This window comes from Laetiporus sulphureus, assembly GCF_001632365.1.
Source record: "Laetiporus sulphureus 93-53 unplaced genomic scaffold LAESUscaffold_15, whole genome shotgun sequence".
Lineage (NCBI taxonomy): Eukaryota > Fungi > Basidiomycota > Agaricomycetes > Polyporales > Laetiporaceae > Laetiporus > Laetiporus sulphureus.
Window position 1 is genome coordinate 430,395 of NW_024468524.1, and position 15,303 is coordinate 445,697.

Below are 15,303 nucleotides of genomic sequence, written 5' to 3' on the forward strand. Positions count from 1 at the left end.
ACCTCTACTACAAATTCGCATCTTCTGCCGTGGAATACGAAGGTCAAGATCTCCGGATTCTACTTTACGCAAAGCGATCGAGTCGAAACGCGTACTGCGCCGGCGCCGCGACGCGTCGGCGCGTGCGATTCCCATCATGAACCTATGATCCTCTAGCCTCCAACATCTCCTTCCGCACATCTTGTTGCTCTCAAGGCGCCGTACATACTACTTGAAGGAATTCTCGAGGAAGTGAAGTGAAGTCACGCCCCAGCATTTCGTTCCCCAGCGGTTTGCTGACGTAAGCAGTAAAGGTTGGGGATCCATCGTCTTTTAAGCCCACCCGTCCTCAACAAAGTCTGGCCTATACTCGCAACTGGGAGTCTCCCTCTAACCATGGAGAAGTACGACCACTCGAGAGCTGCGCAGTTCATCGGTACGTCGCCGCCCACGTTGTACTGCACACGCGGCCACATGACTTCGTGTTGCAGGCGGTAATACCCTCGACAAGGCCCCGTCCGGTCCTGTTGCAGATTTCGTGAAAAGTCATGGCGGACACACAGTCATCACGAAGGTGAGCATATTGTCTTTTGTCCTGAAGAATTGCGTTGCTGTACGGGGTGATCACGCTGGGATGGTACGCGCCAGGGGACACGCAAGGCGTGACGGAGCAGTAGGATGGTCCATTGCTCTCTTATATGTCCTACGCAACGATTTGACATTTACTGATACGCATATATGCTAGGTTCTCATTGCCAACAATGGTCAGTGACACTAAGCGTCACATACATATTAGCTGACTCGAGGTCTAGGTATTGCTGCTGTGAAGGAAATTCGTTCCATCAGGCAATGGAGCTATGAAACGTTTGGGACCGAGCGTGCAGTCGAGTTCACAGTGATGGCCACGCCAGAGGATCTGAAGGTGAATGCCGAATACATTCGCATGGCGGACCGCTACGTGGAAGTGCCGGGCGGCTCGAACAACAATAACTATGCCAACGTTGACCTCATCGTTGATGTCGCTGAACGCGCTGGAGTACATGCTGTGTGGGCCGGGTGGGGACATGCTTCCGAGAACCCGCGCCTGCCGGAGAGTCTCGCTGCGAACAAGATTGTCTTCATTGGCCCTCCGGGGAGCGCCATGCGCAGCCTAGGAGACAAGATTTCCAGTACGATCGTTGCGCAGAGCGCGGAAGTCCCGACCATGGCGTGGTCGGGCACGGGCATCTCGGAGACTGCAATGTCGGAGCAGGGGTTTGTGACGGTGGCGGACGATGTGTACAAGCGGGCATGTGTTACGACAGTCGAGGAAGGTATGGTAAGGGCGGAAGAGATTGGATACCCGGTCATGATCAAGGCGAGCGAAGGCGGTGGCGGTAAGGGTATTAGGAAGGTGGAGGCACCCGAGCAGTTCAAGAACGCGTTCAGTGCAGTGGCAGGAGAGATTCCTGGTATGTAGTCGAGGAGGTACGCATTGATCAATGCTGATAGTATCTACAGGCTCTCCTATTTTCATTATGAAGCTGGCGGGACAGGCGCGCCATCTAGAGGTCCAGCTGCTTGCGGACCAGTACGGCAATGCGATCTCGCTTTTCGGACGTGACTGTTCGGTGCAACGGCGCCACCAGAAAATCATCGAAGAGGCTCCAGTCACGATTGCCAAGCAGGACATATTTGAGGAGATGGAACGCGCGGCTGTGCGCCTGGCGAAGCTGGTCGGTTATGTCAGCGCAGGAACGGTCGAATGTATGCTACATTCCAGTTCTTTCCACCTGATATTGACTTGTCCTCGCAGACTTGTACAGCCATGCAGAGGATGTCTTCTACTTTTTAGAACTAAATCCGCGTCTGCAAGTTGAGCACCCGACAACGGAGATGGTCTCCGGGGTTAATCTGCCTGCAGCACAATTGCAGGTCGCGATGGGCATTCCACTTCATCGCATTCGGCACATTCGCCAGCTGTACGGTGTGGCCCCCAACGGGATGTCTGAGATCGACTTCGAGATGGTTGATCCCGAGGCGAGCAAGCTGCAGCGCAAGCCGCGCCCTAAAGGCCATGTCGTAGCCGTGCGCATCACCGCCGAGAACCCCGATGCGGGTTTCAAGCCATCCTCCGGCTCACTGCAGGAGCTCAACTTCCGCTCGAGCACAAATGTATGGGGCTACTTCTCCGTCGGCACGGCGGGCGGGCTGCACGAGTTCGCGGACTCTCAGTTCGGTCACATCTTCGCGTACGGTGAGGACCGCGGCGAAAGTCGGAAGAACATGGTTGTCGCGCTCAAGGAGCTGAGCATCCGCGGCGACTTCCGCACGACCGTCGAATATCTGATCAAGCTGCTGGAATTACAGGCGTTCGAGGAGAATACCATCACGACGGGCTGGCTGGACTCGCTCATCAGCGACAAGCTCACCGCTGAGCGTCCGGATGCCACGCTTGCGGTTATATGCGGCGCTGTCACTAAGGCACACCTTGCTTCGGAGGCGTCGTGGGCAGAGTACAAGCGCATCCTGGACAAGGGCCAGGCGCCCTCGCGTGATGTACTCAAGACAGTCTTCACGATCGACTTCATCTACGATAATGTCCGCTATTCGTTCACTGCGACACGGTCTTCCCTGACAACCTGGACGCTCTACCTGAACGGCGGCAGGACGCTGGTCGGTTCTCGTCCTCTCGCCGATGGCGGTCTATTGGTACTACTGGATGGAAAGAGCCACTCGGTCTATTGGAGAGAGGAGGTCGGCGCACTGCGCTTGATGATCGACTCGAAAACGTGCTCGATTGAGCAAGAGAACGACCCTACTCAGCTGAGGAGCCCCAGCCCGGGCAAGCTTGTCCGGTATCTGGTCGAGAGCGGCGATCACATCAATGCTGGAGAGGCCTACGCTGAAATAGAGGTTAGTTGTCCTTCTCACTGGATTTGCCGTTCACAGTTCACTTATGTTCCGCGCAGGTTATGAAGATGTATATGCCCCTGACCGCATCGGAAGACGGTATTGTGCAGTTTGTGAAGCAACCGGGTGTAAGCTTGGATCCAGGTGCGATCATCGGTATCCTTACGCTTGACGATCCCGCCCGCGTGAAGCACGCGAAGCCATTCGAGGGCCTCCTGCCTGCTATGGGTCCCCCAAATGTCATCGGGAACAAGCCACATCAGCGCCTCCGTCACTACTTGAACATCCTGAATGACATTCTGGACGGCTTCGACAACCAGGCAATTATGGCTTCCACCTTCAAGGACCTCATCTCGGTGCTCGAGAACCCGGATTTGCCGTTCTCGGAAGTGTCAGCCATCCTGTCGGCTTTGTCTGGTCGAATATCTTCGAAGCTCGAGGACAGCATTCGTGCTGCAATCGAGACTGCACGAGGTAAAGGTGATGCGACCGAGTTCCCGGCGGTGCGCATCAAGAAACTGATGGAGCACTTCATGGAGGACAACATCCGTGCGCAGGACCGGCCGATGTTCCGGACGCAGCTCAGTGCGCTGTTTGATGTCGTCGAGCGGTACTCGAATGGCCTGAGGGGGCATGAGGTCAACACGATCGCGGAGTTGCTGGCGCGCTACGAAGAGACGGAGAAGCTATTCGGTGGGAGCATTGAAGCGCGCGTGCTTGCGCTGCGCGAGCAATACAAGGACGACCTGGAAAAGGTCGCGCAGCTCGTCCTGAGTCATATGATGGCGCAGCGTAAGGGACGACTGGTTACGCTTATCCTCGATCACGTTAAGAACAGTGGCTCAACTGTGTCGAACCCGGACAGCAAGCTGTATCAGGTGCTGCAGGGGTTGGCGTCACTAGAGGCGAGGTAGGTTGATTCGCGTGGACGATTGGGACTGATGCTGATGATAGGCGTGCAGGTCATCCACGCAGGTAGCGCTGAAGGCTCGGGAGGTCCTCATCTCATGTCAGATGCCTTCATATGAGGAGCGCAAGGGACAGATGCAGGGTATCCTCAAGGCTTCGGTCACGAATAGTTTCTATGGCGAGCAGGGCAATGACGTCAGGTACGAGGAAGGTGTGATATTTGGATTACTCGTTGCTCATTTGCTTATAGACAACCATCTGCGGATGTGCTGAGAGAGCTGATCGACTCGAGATATACGGTGTATGACGTGCTGCCGACATTCTTTAATTTCCACGAGCAGTGGGTCACATTTGGTGTGTATTAGCAGCGTCTCACCGTCCAATTATTGACACGCTCGGTATTCAGCTGCACTGGAAGTCTATGTCAGGCGTGCATATCGTGCCTACAGCTTGCTATCTATCGATTACGAGGAGGGTGATGGTCTTGACGACGGGGATGCTCCTCACATCGTTACCTGGCGATTCAACCTTCCTCAGTCGCATTCGCCACCCACAACTCCTAGCCTGTAAGTGTATCGTGCATGGCTATCCTATACGAAGGCTGAGATTGTTGTCTAGTGCCAACGTTGCTCGCAGGCAGGCGTCTGTCAGCGATCTGACATACATGATCAACAAACACCAGAAGCAACCTCTGCGTACCGGTGCCATCGCATCGTTCCCGAATTTTGCGGCGCTGACGAGGGGCTTCGACAAGGTCGCGAGCACCCTGCCGCCATTCGACGTTCAAGAGTACCGCGAGCGATACGGAGCTAATAATCAGCCTCCTAATGTCCTGAATATGGCGCTCAGAATCTTCAAGGAGACCGATGACTTGTCGGATAGTGCTTGGTACGAGAAGGCCCATGAACTGGTCAACCAGCGGAGCCGTGTTCTCGCTCAGCGTGGTGTTCGACGTATCTCCATTCTTATCTGCAGACCCGGCTTGTACCCGCAATACTTCACTCTGCGCAACATGGGCTCGTCCTGGGAGGAAGAGCAGGCCATCCGTAACGTTGAGCCGGCGCTCGCGTACCAGCTGGAGCTCAGCCGGTTGTCAAACTATAACCTTACACCGTGCTTCACGGAGAGCAAGCAGCTCCACATCTACCATGCTGTCGCGCGCGAGAACCAACTGGACAGCCGGTTCTTTATTCGAGCTCTTGTTCGGCCTGGTCGCGTCCGTGGCGACATGAACACGGCCAAGTACCTGATCTCCGAGACCGATCGTCTTGTTACGAACATCCTGGACACCCTCGAGGTGGTATCTGCCCAGCACAGAAATGCGGATGTCAACCATATCTTTATGAACTTCATCTACAACCTCCCTGTCACTTATGAGGATGTCCTCGAGGCGATTGCAGGATTCATCGAGCGACATGGCAAGCGCCTCTGGCGTCTGCATGTCACCGGATCGGAGATCCGTATCGTTCTCGAGGACAATGAAGGCAACGTTATGCCGATCCGCTGCATCGTCGAGAACGTCTCCGGCTTCATCGTGAACTATCACGGCTACCAGGAGATCACCACAGACAAGGGTACCACAATCCTGAAATCGATCGGCGAGAAAGGCCCTCTTCATTTGCAGCCAGTTCACCAACCGTATCCGACCAAGGAGTCGCTGCAGCCGAAGCGATACCAAGCTCACCTTATTGGCACGACTTATGTGTACGACTTCCCCGACCTCTTCTCTAAAGCATTAAGCAACGTCTGGGCAAAGGCGCGCACCCTCAACAACTCATGTCCGTTGCCGAAGAAGGTTCTCGAGTCGAGAGAGCTGATCTTGGACGAGAACGACCAGCTACAGGAGGTTGACAGAGCACCTGGCAACAACACTTGTGGTATGGTGGGATGGGTCTTCACGTTGCGCACGCCGGAATGCCCGGACGGACGCCGAGCTGTGGTCATCGCGAACGATATCACGTATAAGATCGGCTCGTTCGGCCCCGAGGAAGACCAGTTCTTCTACTTAGTTTCGCAATATGCGCGCGAGCAGGGATTGCCCCGCATTTACTTGTCCGCGAATTCAGGCGCTCGTATCGGGTTGGCAGAGGAGGTGATGAGCCTTTTCTCATGTGCTTGGAATGATCCAGCACATCCAGAGAAGGGTGTTGACTACCTCTATCTCACCCACGAGAACTTCCTCAAGCTGCAGGAGAAGGCTGCAAGTTCCGCACGGACCGTAGAAGTCGAACATGGTGGCGAGCTTCGCCACAAAATCGTTGATATAATCGGTCTTCAGGATGGGCTCGGCGTGGAGTGTCTGAAGGGTTCTGGTCTCATTGCCGGCGAGACATCTCGTGCGTACGACGACATTTTCACGATCACCCTCGTTACTGCTCGATCCGTTGGTATCGGTGCATACCTCGTTCGCCTTGGCGAACGTGCTGTCCAGGTCGAAGGCCAGCCGATCATTCTTACTGGCGCACCGGCACTCAACAAGGTGCTCGGACGAGAGGTGTACACTTCCAACCTGCAGCTTGGTGGCACCCAAATCATGTACAAGAACGGTGTGTCGCACCTGACAGCGAGCAGCGATCTGGAGGGCGCCACACATATCCTCGAGTGGCTCTCCTACGTGCCAGAAGTCAAGGGTGCTCCGCTGCCTATTGTCGAGTCTGCTGATCCGTGGGACCGTGACATTGGGTACAGCCCGCCCAAGGGTCCATACGACCCGAGGTGGTTCATTGAGGGCAAGACAGACGAGACTACGTCGGAATGGATGCCTGGCTTCTTCGACAAGGGATCCTTCCAGGAGACGTTGAGCGGATGGGCGCAGACTGTCGTCGTGGGACGTGCTCGCCTTGGAGGCATCCCTATGGGTGTCATTGCTGTTGAGACGCGTACGGTTGAGCGACTCGTCCCCGCCGATCCTGCCAACCCTACGTCGTTCGAGCAGCGTATCATGGAGGCTGGCCAAGTGTGGTACCCTAACTCGGCGTACAAGACAGCGCAAGCCATCTTCGACTTCAACCGCGAAGGCCTCCCGCTGATCATCTTCGCTAATTGGCGTGGCTTCTCTGGCGGACAGCAAGACATGTACGATGAAATCCTAAAGCAAGGTTCGAAGATTGTCGACGGTCTCTCGAGCTACAAGCAACCGGTGTTTGTGTACATTGTGCCGAATGGCGAGCTTCGCGGTGGCGCGTGGGTCGTGCTTGATCCTTCCATCAATTCGCAGCAGATGGAAATGTATGCAGACGTCGATTCGCGAGCGGGTGTTCTTGAGCCAGAGGGTATCGTGGAGATCAAGATGCGACGCGACAAGATCCTCAAGTTGATGGAGCGTCTAGACTCAACATATGCTACGCTCAAGAAGGACAGCACGGACTCCTCGAAGAATGCTGATGAACGTGCGGCCGCAATGGATGCGCTTGCGCAAAGGGAGACGCTCTTGCAGCCTACTTACAAGCAAATTGCTCTGCTTTACGCCGATCTACATGAGTAAGTATATTCCAATTGTGGACCTCTATCGCTATTGACTTCGTGCCTAGTCGTGTTGGTCGCATGGAAGCCAAGGGTTGTGCGAAATCAATGGTCTGGAAGGATGCTCGACGACGCTTCTATTGGTCCGTTCGAGCTAAGATCGCTTGGTCCGCTGCAATGGCAGAGCTTGCCGAGGCAAGTCCAGATTCAAGTACTGAATATCGTACCACTCTGCTCGAAAGGCTTGCATCCGTTGATAGCAGCACGGAACGGCGCGCGGTGGCTGAGGTGCTGGAGGCACTCGACCTCACTGCCGCAGTTGCCCAGTTGAAAGCAGACCACCTAATGCGGAGCATGCTTGCTCTGGCCCATGAGGACCGCAAGGCGACGCTGGATGGACTGATCCGCCTTGTGGATAACCTGACGGATGACGAAAAGGCGACACTCACCGGTGCGCTACAGAATTCTGGCCGTTCTCCAGGTTCGGGTCCAACTTCAACTATGTTGCCATGAAATGTCTACTGACGCGCCGGCCGTTGCACCCAGGGCCACCGTCCTATTCGAATGTCTCGGGTACAGCCTAGGACTAAGAGGATAGATTCCACTTGATCATTGCGTTGTTTTTTTTTCCTTTCGGATCATACATACACTTTAGATTGTAGCATACCCGTGTAATAGCTCTGTTGCTGTCTGCTCTCCGCTAGCTTTTGAACACACATCCATGCATGAGGTGAACTGAATGTCGTTCCCTTTCACTGGATATTCGTCTGGAACGCGTTAATTAAGCAAGACGCGTCGGGACACGGCCCAATGTCGATCACGTGCTCAGGTTTTTGAATTGCTCCGTCCTGCCAACGTCTCGCTGCAGCCACCGCTAGCCTAGCTCTGGGAGCAGCCTGTACGCGCTTCGTGCAGCCCGACTTTTAGCTTAGAATGTCTGCACTTGCGACACTTCGGTCAAGTCGAATTCTAGTGGAAACGCTTGCGGGGGCATCGCGGACGAACTCAGCGCTCACATGCGTGAGCCAGAAACGATGGGCCTCCCAAGATAAGCAGCCGCAGTTGAAGACGCAGTCAGGTATGTAGCCATTAATCCGTGTTTTGTCCAAGCTTTGCGAGTACAAAGTCTCAAAGTTGTCTCTTAGCCCAAGGGTTCAAGGGGAAAGGCAAGGACCAGAAGAAAAAGAAAAGTAGGAGCAATGACATCGGGGTGAGCGCGTAATCCACTCTATCGAATCACGGTGCTGAATTTCCTGCATGCTTGCTTGTCTTAGACATACCTGCCGCTGCCTGTCAACCAGTTGTCGAGTCCTCTTTTCAGGACGAATTATCGCTCTGAACTGAAGCTGCCGCTCTATTCTCCCGTGCGTACCCATTGCGCATGCCATGCTCTGAGAACTCACGGCATTGTGTTTATGTCATCCAGGAAGCGTTGACGGATGCTGCAGTGGGAACCGCTATGCAGTTCCCAAAGTCGGAGAATGAAGCTATGCGTGCTTACGGTCTCCCGAGACAACTGCTGCTTGAAGTAGGATCATTCAATGTTCATGATTGCTCAAGACCCTAACGTCTTATCAAGTTCCGCATTCTATCGAAACCGTGCTCGGTCGTCCGTGATGTCACATTAAAAGCGGTCAACAGTCTGGATGCGGCCAGTCGCAAACCAAGCAGGGATACGAGACTAGTGATGAGTTAGTGAAGTTGGGGATTATTTATTGAGTTATCGTTAACACGCCATCAGCTGGGCCGTCAGGCTGCGGAAAGAGCTTTACGCTCTTGCAGGCGGTAGAGTACGCCGCACATAGCAATTGGATTGTTCTGTACATTCCAAGAGGTTTGTTTATTACCTCTCATAGCATGTCGCACTCACTCCCGACTTACGCAACATAGCTATTAAGCTCGTCAATTCGTCGACCACGTATTCATACGATGCTCGGACTCGAAGCTACGTTCAGCCGGATGCCTCATACGAACTTCTGCGCCGATTCTTGAGCGTCAACGGTGAAGCTCTGCAAAGCCTCAAAACGCAGGAGGAATTCGTCTATGGCAATCAGCATGTGCCATCAGGCAGCCCACTTCCAAATCTCATCGCCGTCGGAACCGCGAATACCGAATTTGCCCCTGCGGTGCTGTCTTCGCTCATGGTAGAACTGTCGCGCCAGTCCAAGTGAGGACATTCCAAAGTCAGTCTTTGCGAGCATTGATCAGCTTTCACACAGGTATCCCGTCCTTCTTGCAGTTGATGACATCCAGGGATTTTATCGCTACAGCACCTACCGTGACCAGCACTACCATTGCATCATGGCCCATCATTTGGCCATTCCCCGCATGGTGCTGGAGTACGCTGGAGGGAAGAAGTCATTCGTACGTAAATCCCTCTTTCCCATCCTGACTCATCCTGACAGTATTGTCTCCAGCCTCGCGGCGCGATCTTCGGTGCCGAATCAACTGGTAATACGACCTTCTTGATGCCTCTAGAGCTTCGTGAGGCTCTCGGCTTGCCATCGTTCCGCCCCGCAGGACCATATGTGGCTCGTGTGCCCGAGTTCGTGGAGTATGCACAGGGTTTGCAAAACTTCCCTGTTCCACCTCAGCTGACTGTCAATGAGGCGGCGTCGATATTTGAGGTCTGGATGGAGGACCAGGCGCTGCATTCGGGCGAAGTCAAGGGAGAGAAGGGAGACCTTCATTCAGGTACGTTCCATCATAGCCGATGCACTTCGTGATGCTGACTGACACGTGTTGCCGAAGTGCCGAACGACGATGTTTTCATGACTAAGTATTGCGAAGCAAGTGGCAATGCAAGAGCTTTTGTATGGAAGGCGCTCTTGGGCACTATCTCGACCTTGTAGCCTGAGGTCATGGTGGCTTTCTTATATATTTTCTCGAATATTGATGGCTCCAAAACGTAGCTCGAGTCGACTGCTGGCGGCGATATGGAAGACCGCGTCTACCGAGATACATCGATAGAAGGCGAGATCAAGAGTCACACGGTACTGAGCTAATTTGATATCAAAGTCACCATCTACGTCGTACACCTGACTGTTACGGCACTCGCAACTTCTCCCTCTCTGGGCTTAAAGGACGCTCCATCTCTGATAAATAAACACTGCCGCTCATTGTCTGTGCAGATATCGCATTCCTCCGCTAAGCATCATGACACACAAGCGATCGTCTCGTATGTTTTAGCAGTCGTATGTTAGTCACTTCTGATTTCCCTCCATTCAGCTGCCACGATTCCGAGCCACGCCCTCGCGCGCCCTCGCTCGTACAATTTAGTCAAATCGGTGTCACGCGCGATGGGTTTCTCCGGTGCCTCAGCACCGCTGTTCAGATTGTTATCGGTGAGTAGGATTGAGTACGTTTTGCAGAAGGTCAGCTTATACCTCTGTGTTTAGAAATGTTGCAGGACGTATTCTGGGCGGTATTTAGACGAAACAGTGACATTCCGTGACCAGGATCCGGCGAAATGGGTCCTGTTCTTCGACAAGGTAAATTATGCTGCTGAAATCACATTGAGCTTCATACGAGTCGGATCATCATATTATGTAGGTTGTTAGTACCTGTCCATTTGTGAAACAATACGAGGGAGCATGGCCGGTGGATTTCTTCATGCGAAATCACCTCGAGCGCACAAAATACAAGTATACGTTGAAGATCAAGGCATCAGAGGCTTCTCCAATAGACCTCACCCTGGATGAGTTCTTTGGAGAGCCCGATATAAGTGGTGCATCGGTAAGCATTCACTTTGCTAACCTGCAGAGTATTCCGTTTATATGGTGACACATGCCTAAGAGCGATGCGGCAGGCCGTCCGTTGACTCAGGCAAGCTCTCAGAGCAGGCCCCGGGAGACAAAGCGAATTGCCATCCCGCAGGAAGAGTTTGACGCAGTATGATGTATGCTTCTTCCTCGTTGATGCTTGCTCACGGCATGACTTTAGATAAGTGTTTCTACTAGATTCTCATCGGCCACAGATTCCGAGAGAGAGAGTTCGCCTTGTGAGGTATATACTACTACATCTCTATGATGACTTGTTCTGACCTGACCTGCCAGATCGCGACGTCATCGCAGTTGCAGTGCGCCACCCGATCGTCGCCGTCAGTGAAGCTTGAGGAGGCAGGCGAGGTGGCAGCCTTCTTGAGCTCGCTGTATCCGAGCATGGAGGCTCTCACTGCGAAGTTCCTTGAGGCAGGTATTGTGGACCTGATGTGCCTCCGCGGCCTGGCTACTCTCTCCGATAGGGACGCCCTTCTCAAGGACGACATAGGCCTTCAGGCCTTCCAATTCCGCATCGTACGGGCTGGTCTCGAGTTACTGAAGGAGAATTGAGCGGGAGTGTAAGACATAGCCGCGTAGCTACCGATCCTGTGGTACAGTACTTCGAAGGATCGTCGACTGTATAGAGTCACCGGCGTTAACTTTGTTTGAATTGCTCTGCACCATAATGTAGAAACCGCTGGTCAAGAACGTCGTATCGAGACATGACCTGCATGTTAAATCGGCTACTCTGAGACTTTCGGGAGTAGGATTGTGATAGGCCCTGGATTAATAATGGCCATGGCACTCGCTACTTTGAGATGTGAGTAACATGGCGGTATTATCGTATTTGGGAGCAAGCAGTTGACGCACCTGTTCTATGCGGGGTCGACCCAGTACAATTTGCCCGTGTGATGGATACGTTGAAGTCAATCCAACCCCCGTCATAGCGGGGAATGCATTGGATGCGATGCCTGCATCGCAGCCGTTGAGTTTCATTCACATAATCATTTACGTGGGCGCAGCTAAGTTATAACGACTTGTGGCCCTGACGTGGCGGGAGGTGGCGGGAGGAAGTAAGTGCGACAGGTATAGTAAGCGCGTTCCGCCCGGGCCGGCGTCAACGTAACTTTCTTTGCAACTTTCAGACACATTCTGCCTTCTCGCCGAAAACAAGCCGTCCCAATTGCATGACGGCGAGGACGATGCAACTAATACTTGCATTTCGAGACAATGAAAAGTGAAAAATCTGATCGATGAAAAGATGCAAGACATGACCACCCGACAAATACGAGATACTTACAAGGTCCAAATCGACAGTCGTTTAAATATACTGGCATACGTACTAGTGTATCCTTCGCTTCGGGCCTGATCGATATCCTGCAGGCATCAGAATCCGGCACACGCCGTTGCAAGATGCTCCAACTCTCATTGCTGTGCACCGATGTGCATATCCGCATTCACGACGAGCTCAAACATAGCAATCACCAAGCTTAGAGGGTCAGTTAAGCTCGGGATAGCCATCACTTCCCTTATTAAACCTTCGGAGACGGCAGGAGGGTCAGAGATTCCGACAAGCGTCGCGACCTTCGAGGGGGATCACACTCCAAGAAAAGATCGTTCAATATCTCGAGGTGTCCGGCACATTTCTCCCGGCGACCTCGCTCCGCGGGGTGGTCTCATCTCGTAAAAATGCTACTCGGAGCGTAGGATGACATGGAGAAAGCTGGCGATGGGCTGGATCAGGTAGCGGCGGTAAGAACGAGGGGGAGGACACGTCGACGAGCCGTTCACAGTCACGGCTGGCCATTCATCGTTCCCTGTCGCGGGCCACAAACCTTGCGGGACACCAACTCTCGTAGTGTCGGCCCAAACAGTATCGAGGATCGTGTCCGTGTAGAAGTCTCTGGTCTGTGCGTGCCCAGTCATTTGAAAACAGTAAAATATGCCTTCTGGTGCTTATCGTCTGCTAAATGCTCTCCGTAGACCTGCCGGTCCTCGTTCGTGTGGTGCTTATAACGGGCTCGTCAGCGTTCAGCTACGAAAGCGGTTCGCTAGGAGGAACATCGGTGTCATCGTCGGAGTCCTCAGGTTCAGACGTGGCGGCGCTACGTCATGCAACTGCGTAAAATCTGTGAGCCCTCTTCTACGTATCAACGGTCTATCCTGATGTATCAACCTTCTCGTTAGATTCAGCGTGCTTGCTCCTAGGTCTTGCTAATGCCTAAACTCAGCCCGGCAAGCTTTCAGTTGAATTTCTCCCAGTTGGCGACATAGGGCACACAAAATTGTCCATTCGTCAATTGCAATCGACGTTGAGGACTGAACTTTAGCATTACGGCAAGCACTCGATTATCACCGATCGATTGGTCGGCCTGCGCTGCATTCTCAGCGTCGCTGGACGCGTCGTACGCGTTATTTGTTTCGACGTGTATCTTTACGTAGCTTTCCACCTTATTTGGCTCCAAGTAGGTTCACGTTGATGATGGCCAGAAGCATTTCCTCGTGTGTCTGGCCACAGAAGGTGGGTGTAACAACAACGATATTTTAGCGCAACTTACTCTGTTTTCTTTTTTTTTTTTGTTATGTCATCCACATGGCTCCTCATGATGAGCCTGACAAGCTCAACCGCTGGGCTCGCTCCATCGAGACGGTCCGTAATCCGCCACTTTGCATCCTCGAGCGCAACCACGACTGAAACGCGCAAGTGTCCAGGAGGTTCTGGACCACTCTTGGAAGACTTGTCAGCACCACCAGTGACGCCGCATGACAGGATGCGGCGCGCTCACCTCGATGGTCGTCGAAGACACTGCAGGACTTGCGATGCATTCAAAGACGCATGGACGATGGAGGTGAATCCAGGGCGTCGGCAAGCTGAAGGACGCGATCAAGGTGCGACGAGTGCAACTTTTCGGTCTGAAAAGCACGATACAAAATTACAGGCGCTATTTACATTCGCGACGAACTACGGGTCATCATGATAACTAGTTCGCATCGTCAGGAGCTCTACGCTTTACCCTCAGGCACTCTTCCGCCACCCATTTGCTGTTCGTCAACGCGTCAAGCGTCACATCCTCAAACCGTCCACTCTTAATTAGCACCATCTCCAGCGATCTGCAAAGGGGCGTCAGACATCACGGAACAGTATTCCATGCCTGTCTTGGTCGCCGGGGACAGCGAGAAAGTCTCAGCCGCCACCTCGTACGTGGATGGCTCGCTTGGCTCAAAGACGTTCGTCAACGTCTCCATCGCCTCTGAGCGCTCCTTGACTCGACACTCCTTCTCAGCCTTGTCGTCAAGCGGCTCAAAGTCGACGTCGATGGATGAAGTGCGCGGACTCGTAGTCGATGAGATCGTCGGAGACGAGGCCACCGTCAACGGGGAATGGTCGGGGGATGGAGAGCTGGCGGAGCAAGTTGCGGATGCCGGATGGTTCATAGTCAACAACTCGGACGCGGTGCGAGCCCAGACCGACGTGCCGTACCCGGCGATGTCGTACCAGCTGAGGCCCATGCGCGAGTCAGGGACAGAGAATGAAGACGCGTCCGGCCAGGCGGCGGTCGCTTCTTCCTTTGGCAGAAGAATCGTAGTCTTCTCGACTACGCTACCCTTCATCCGCATCTGCGCCTGCGCATCTTCGTGAGTGGCGCTAACAAGACAACAGTCATATGTACTTACCAACTGCGGGTCATTCTGTAGTGCGTCTCCCTCACATTCGCCTTCAAGACCTCCTCGGCGATCCCAAGTGCCATCTGCGTCAAGCGCGGATAACAATGATTCACCGACAAGGCTGTTAGCTAGCTCGGTATTGAGGACGGTAGGGTCCATGGCAGCCTTGACGCCCGGGGTGATAGGCTGAAACAAGGCAATTAGCTTCTCTCTCTCGTATCAAGTCGACGATCAATCAACTCACTGGCCACTCATACACGTAGTTCGGGTCGGCGTAGAGCATCGTCTTGCGCTCGTCATAGTGATCCCAGAAGAGGCGCTTCCAGCTCGCGAGCTCGGTCTCAGCGAATACCTCGTAGGGAATCTCTTTCGTGGTCTAATGACGCGTCGTCAGTATGTTGCAAGGGGGTGATGTGCAATAGACTCACCTTCTGGATTTCAGACCCCACCTCACTGTGCGAACAATAAATCTTGTCCTCCCCGCTAAGCATCTCCTTCGGCTTCATCGAGAACTTTGCATGGTTGGTCGGAAGTGATGACGCCTCGGATGGAACCGACGACCCACTTATCGGTGCGTCGTAGAGCTCTGTGGCTGCCTACCCCAATGAGGTGAGCATTCAATACATAACAAAGT

General features: G+C 53.6%; 5 protein-coding genes across 5 annotated transcripts; 4 read left to right on the forward strand and 1 right to left on the reverse strand.

Moving 5' to 3' along the window:
- The first annotated feature begins 183 nt into the window (after positions 1-183).
- LAESUDRAFT_724944 (acetyl CoA carboxylase) lies at positions 184-8,053 on the forward strand. Its single transcript, XM_040908724.1, has 14 exons — positions 184-236; positions 289-415; positions 471-553; positions 725-743; positions 792-1,430; positions 1,480-1,725; positions 1,775-2,874; positions 2,931-3,781; positions 3,834-3,980; positions 4,031-4,134; positions 4,187-4,346; positions 4,399-7,260; positions 7,311-7,723; positions 7,789-8,053. The coding sequence occupies exons 2-14, from the start codon at positions 376-378 to the stop codon at positions 7,824-7,826; spliced, it is 6,702 nt and encodes a 2,233-aa protein (XP_040765229.1). The 5' UTR covers positions 184-236; positions 289-375; the 3' UTR covers positions 7,827-8,053.
- A 32-nt stretch (positions 8,054-8,085) lies between these two features.
- On the forward strand, positions 8,086-10,094 carry LAESUDRAFT_698797 (uncharacterized protein; the record flags this gene model as incomplete). The annotated part of the gene is made up of 10 exons (XM_040906357.1): positions 8,086-8,320; positions 8,388-8,452; positions 8,517-8,606; positions 8,669-8,770; positions 8,822-8,933; positions 8,984-9,076; positions 9,133-9,409; positions 9,462-9,606; positions 9,660-9,936; positions 9,994-10,094. The coding sequence occupies exons 1-10, from the start codon at positions 8,176-8,178 to the stop codon at positions 10,092-10,094; spliced, it is 1,407 nt and encodes a 468-aa protein (XP_040765230.1). The 5' UTR covers positions 8,086-8,175.
- Positions 10,095-10,246: 152 nt separating this feature from the next.
- On the forward strand, positions 10,247-11,616 carry LAESUDRAFT_111797 (uncharacterized protein). The gene is made up of 7 exons (XM_040901208.1): positions 10,247-10,420; positions 10,471-10,586; positions 10,641-10,733; positions 10,795-10,977; positions 11,038-11,133; positions 11,185-11,247; positions 11,298-11,616. Exons 1-7 carry the CDS (start codon positions 10,399-10,401, stop codon positions 11,571-11,573), a joined length of 849 nt encoding a protein of 282 aa, XP_040765231.1. The 5' UTR covers positions 10,247-10,398; the 3' UTR covers positions 11,574-11,616.
- A 1,874-nt stretch (positions 11,617-13,490) lies between these two features.
- LAESUDRAFT_112488 (uncharacterized protein) lies at positions 13,491-14,213 on the forward strand. The gene is made up of 2 exons (XM_040901211.1): positions 13,491-13,892; positions 13,989-14,213. The coding sequence occupies exons 1-2, from the start codon at positions 13,586-13,588 to the stop codon at positions 14,096-14,098; spliced, it is 417 nt and encodes a 138-aa protein (XP_040765232.1). The 5' UTR covers positions 13,491-13,585; the 3' UTR covers positions 14,099-14,213.
- LAESUDRAFT_724950 (uncharacterized protein) lies at positions 13,891-14,737 on the reverse strand. The gene is made up of 2 exons (XM_040908725.1): positions 14,700-14,737; positions 13,891-14,639 (listed from the first exon to the last, which is right to left on the reverse strand). The coding sequence occupies exon 2, from the start codon at positions 14,613-14,615 to the stop codon at positions 14,091-14,093; it is 525 nt and encodes a 174-aa protein (XP_040765233.1). The 5' UTR covers positions 14,616-14,639; positions 14,700-14,737; the 3' UTR covers positions 13,891-14,090.
- Between the last annotated feature and the right edge of the window lie 566 nt (positions 14,738-15,303).

Bases quoted from the DNA above. Each gene is read 5' to 3' on its own strand.
- LAESUDRAFT_111797 (XM_040901208.1), top strand. From the start codon at position 10,399: ATGACACACAAGCGATCGTCTC. The intron at 10,421-10,470 runs GTATGTTTTAGC...CCCTCCATTCAG, and splicing joins GACACACAAGCGATCGTCTC to CTGCCACGATTCCGAGCCAC. The intron at 10,734-10,794 runs GTAAATTATGCT...CATATTATGTAG, and splicing joins GGGTCCTGTTCTTCGACAAG to GTTGTTAGTACCTGTCCATT.
- LAESUDRAFT_724944 (XM_040908724.1), top strand. From the start codon at position 376: ATGGAGAAGTACGACCACTCGAGAGCTGCGCAGTTCATCG. The intron at 416-470 runs GTACGTCGCCGC...TTCGTGTTGCAG, and splicing joins GAGAGCTGCGCAGTTCATCG to GCGGTAATACCCTCGACAAG. The intron at 1,431-1,479 runs GTATGTAGTCGA...TAGTATCTACAG, and splicing joins AGTGGCAGGAGAGATTCCTG to GCTCTCCTATTTTCATTATG.
- LAESUDRAFT_112488 (XM_040901211.1), top strand. From the start codon at position 13,586: ATGTCATCCACATGGCTCCTCATGATGAGCCTGACAAGCTCAACCGCT. The intron at 13,893-13,988 runs GTGCGACGAGTG...CATGATAACTAG, and splicing joins AGCTGAAGGACGCGATCAAG to TTCGCATCGTCAGGAGCTCT.
- LAESUDRAFT_724950 (XM_040908725.1), bottom strand. From the start codon at position 14,615: ATGAAGGGTAGCGTAGTCGAGAAGACTACGATTCTTCTGCCAAAGGAA.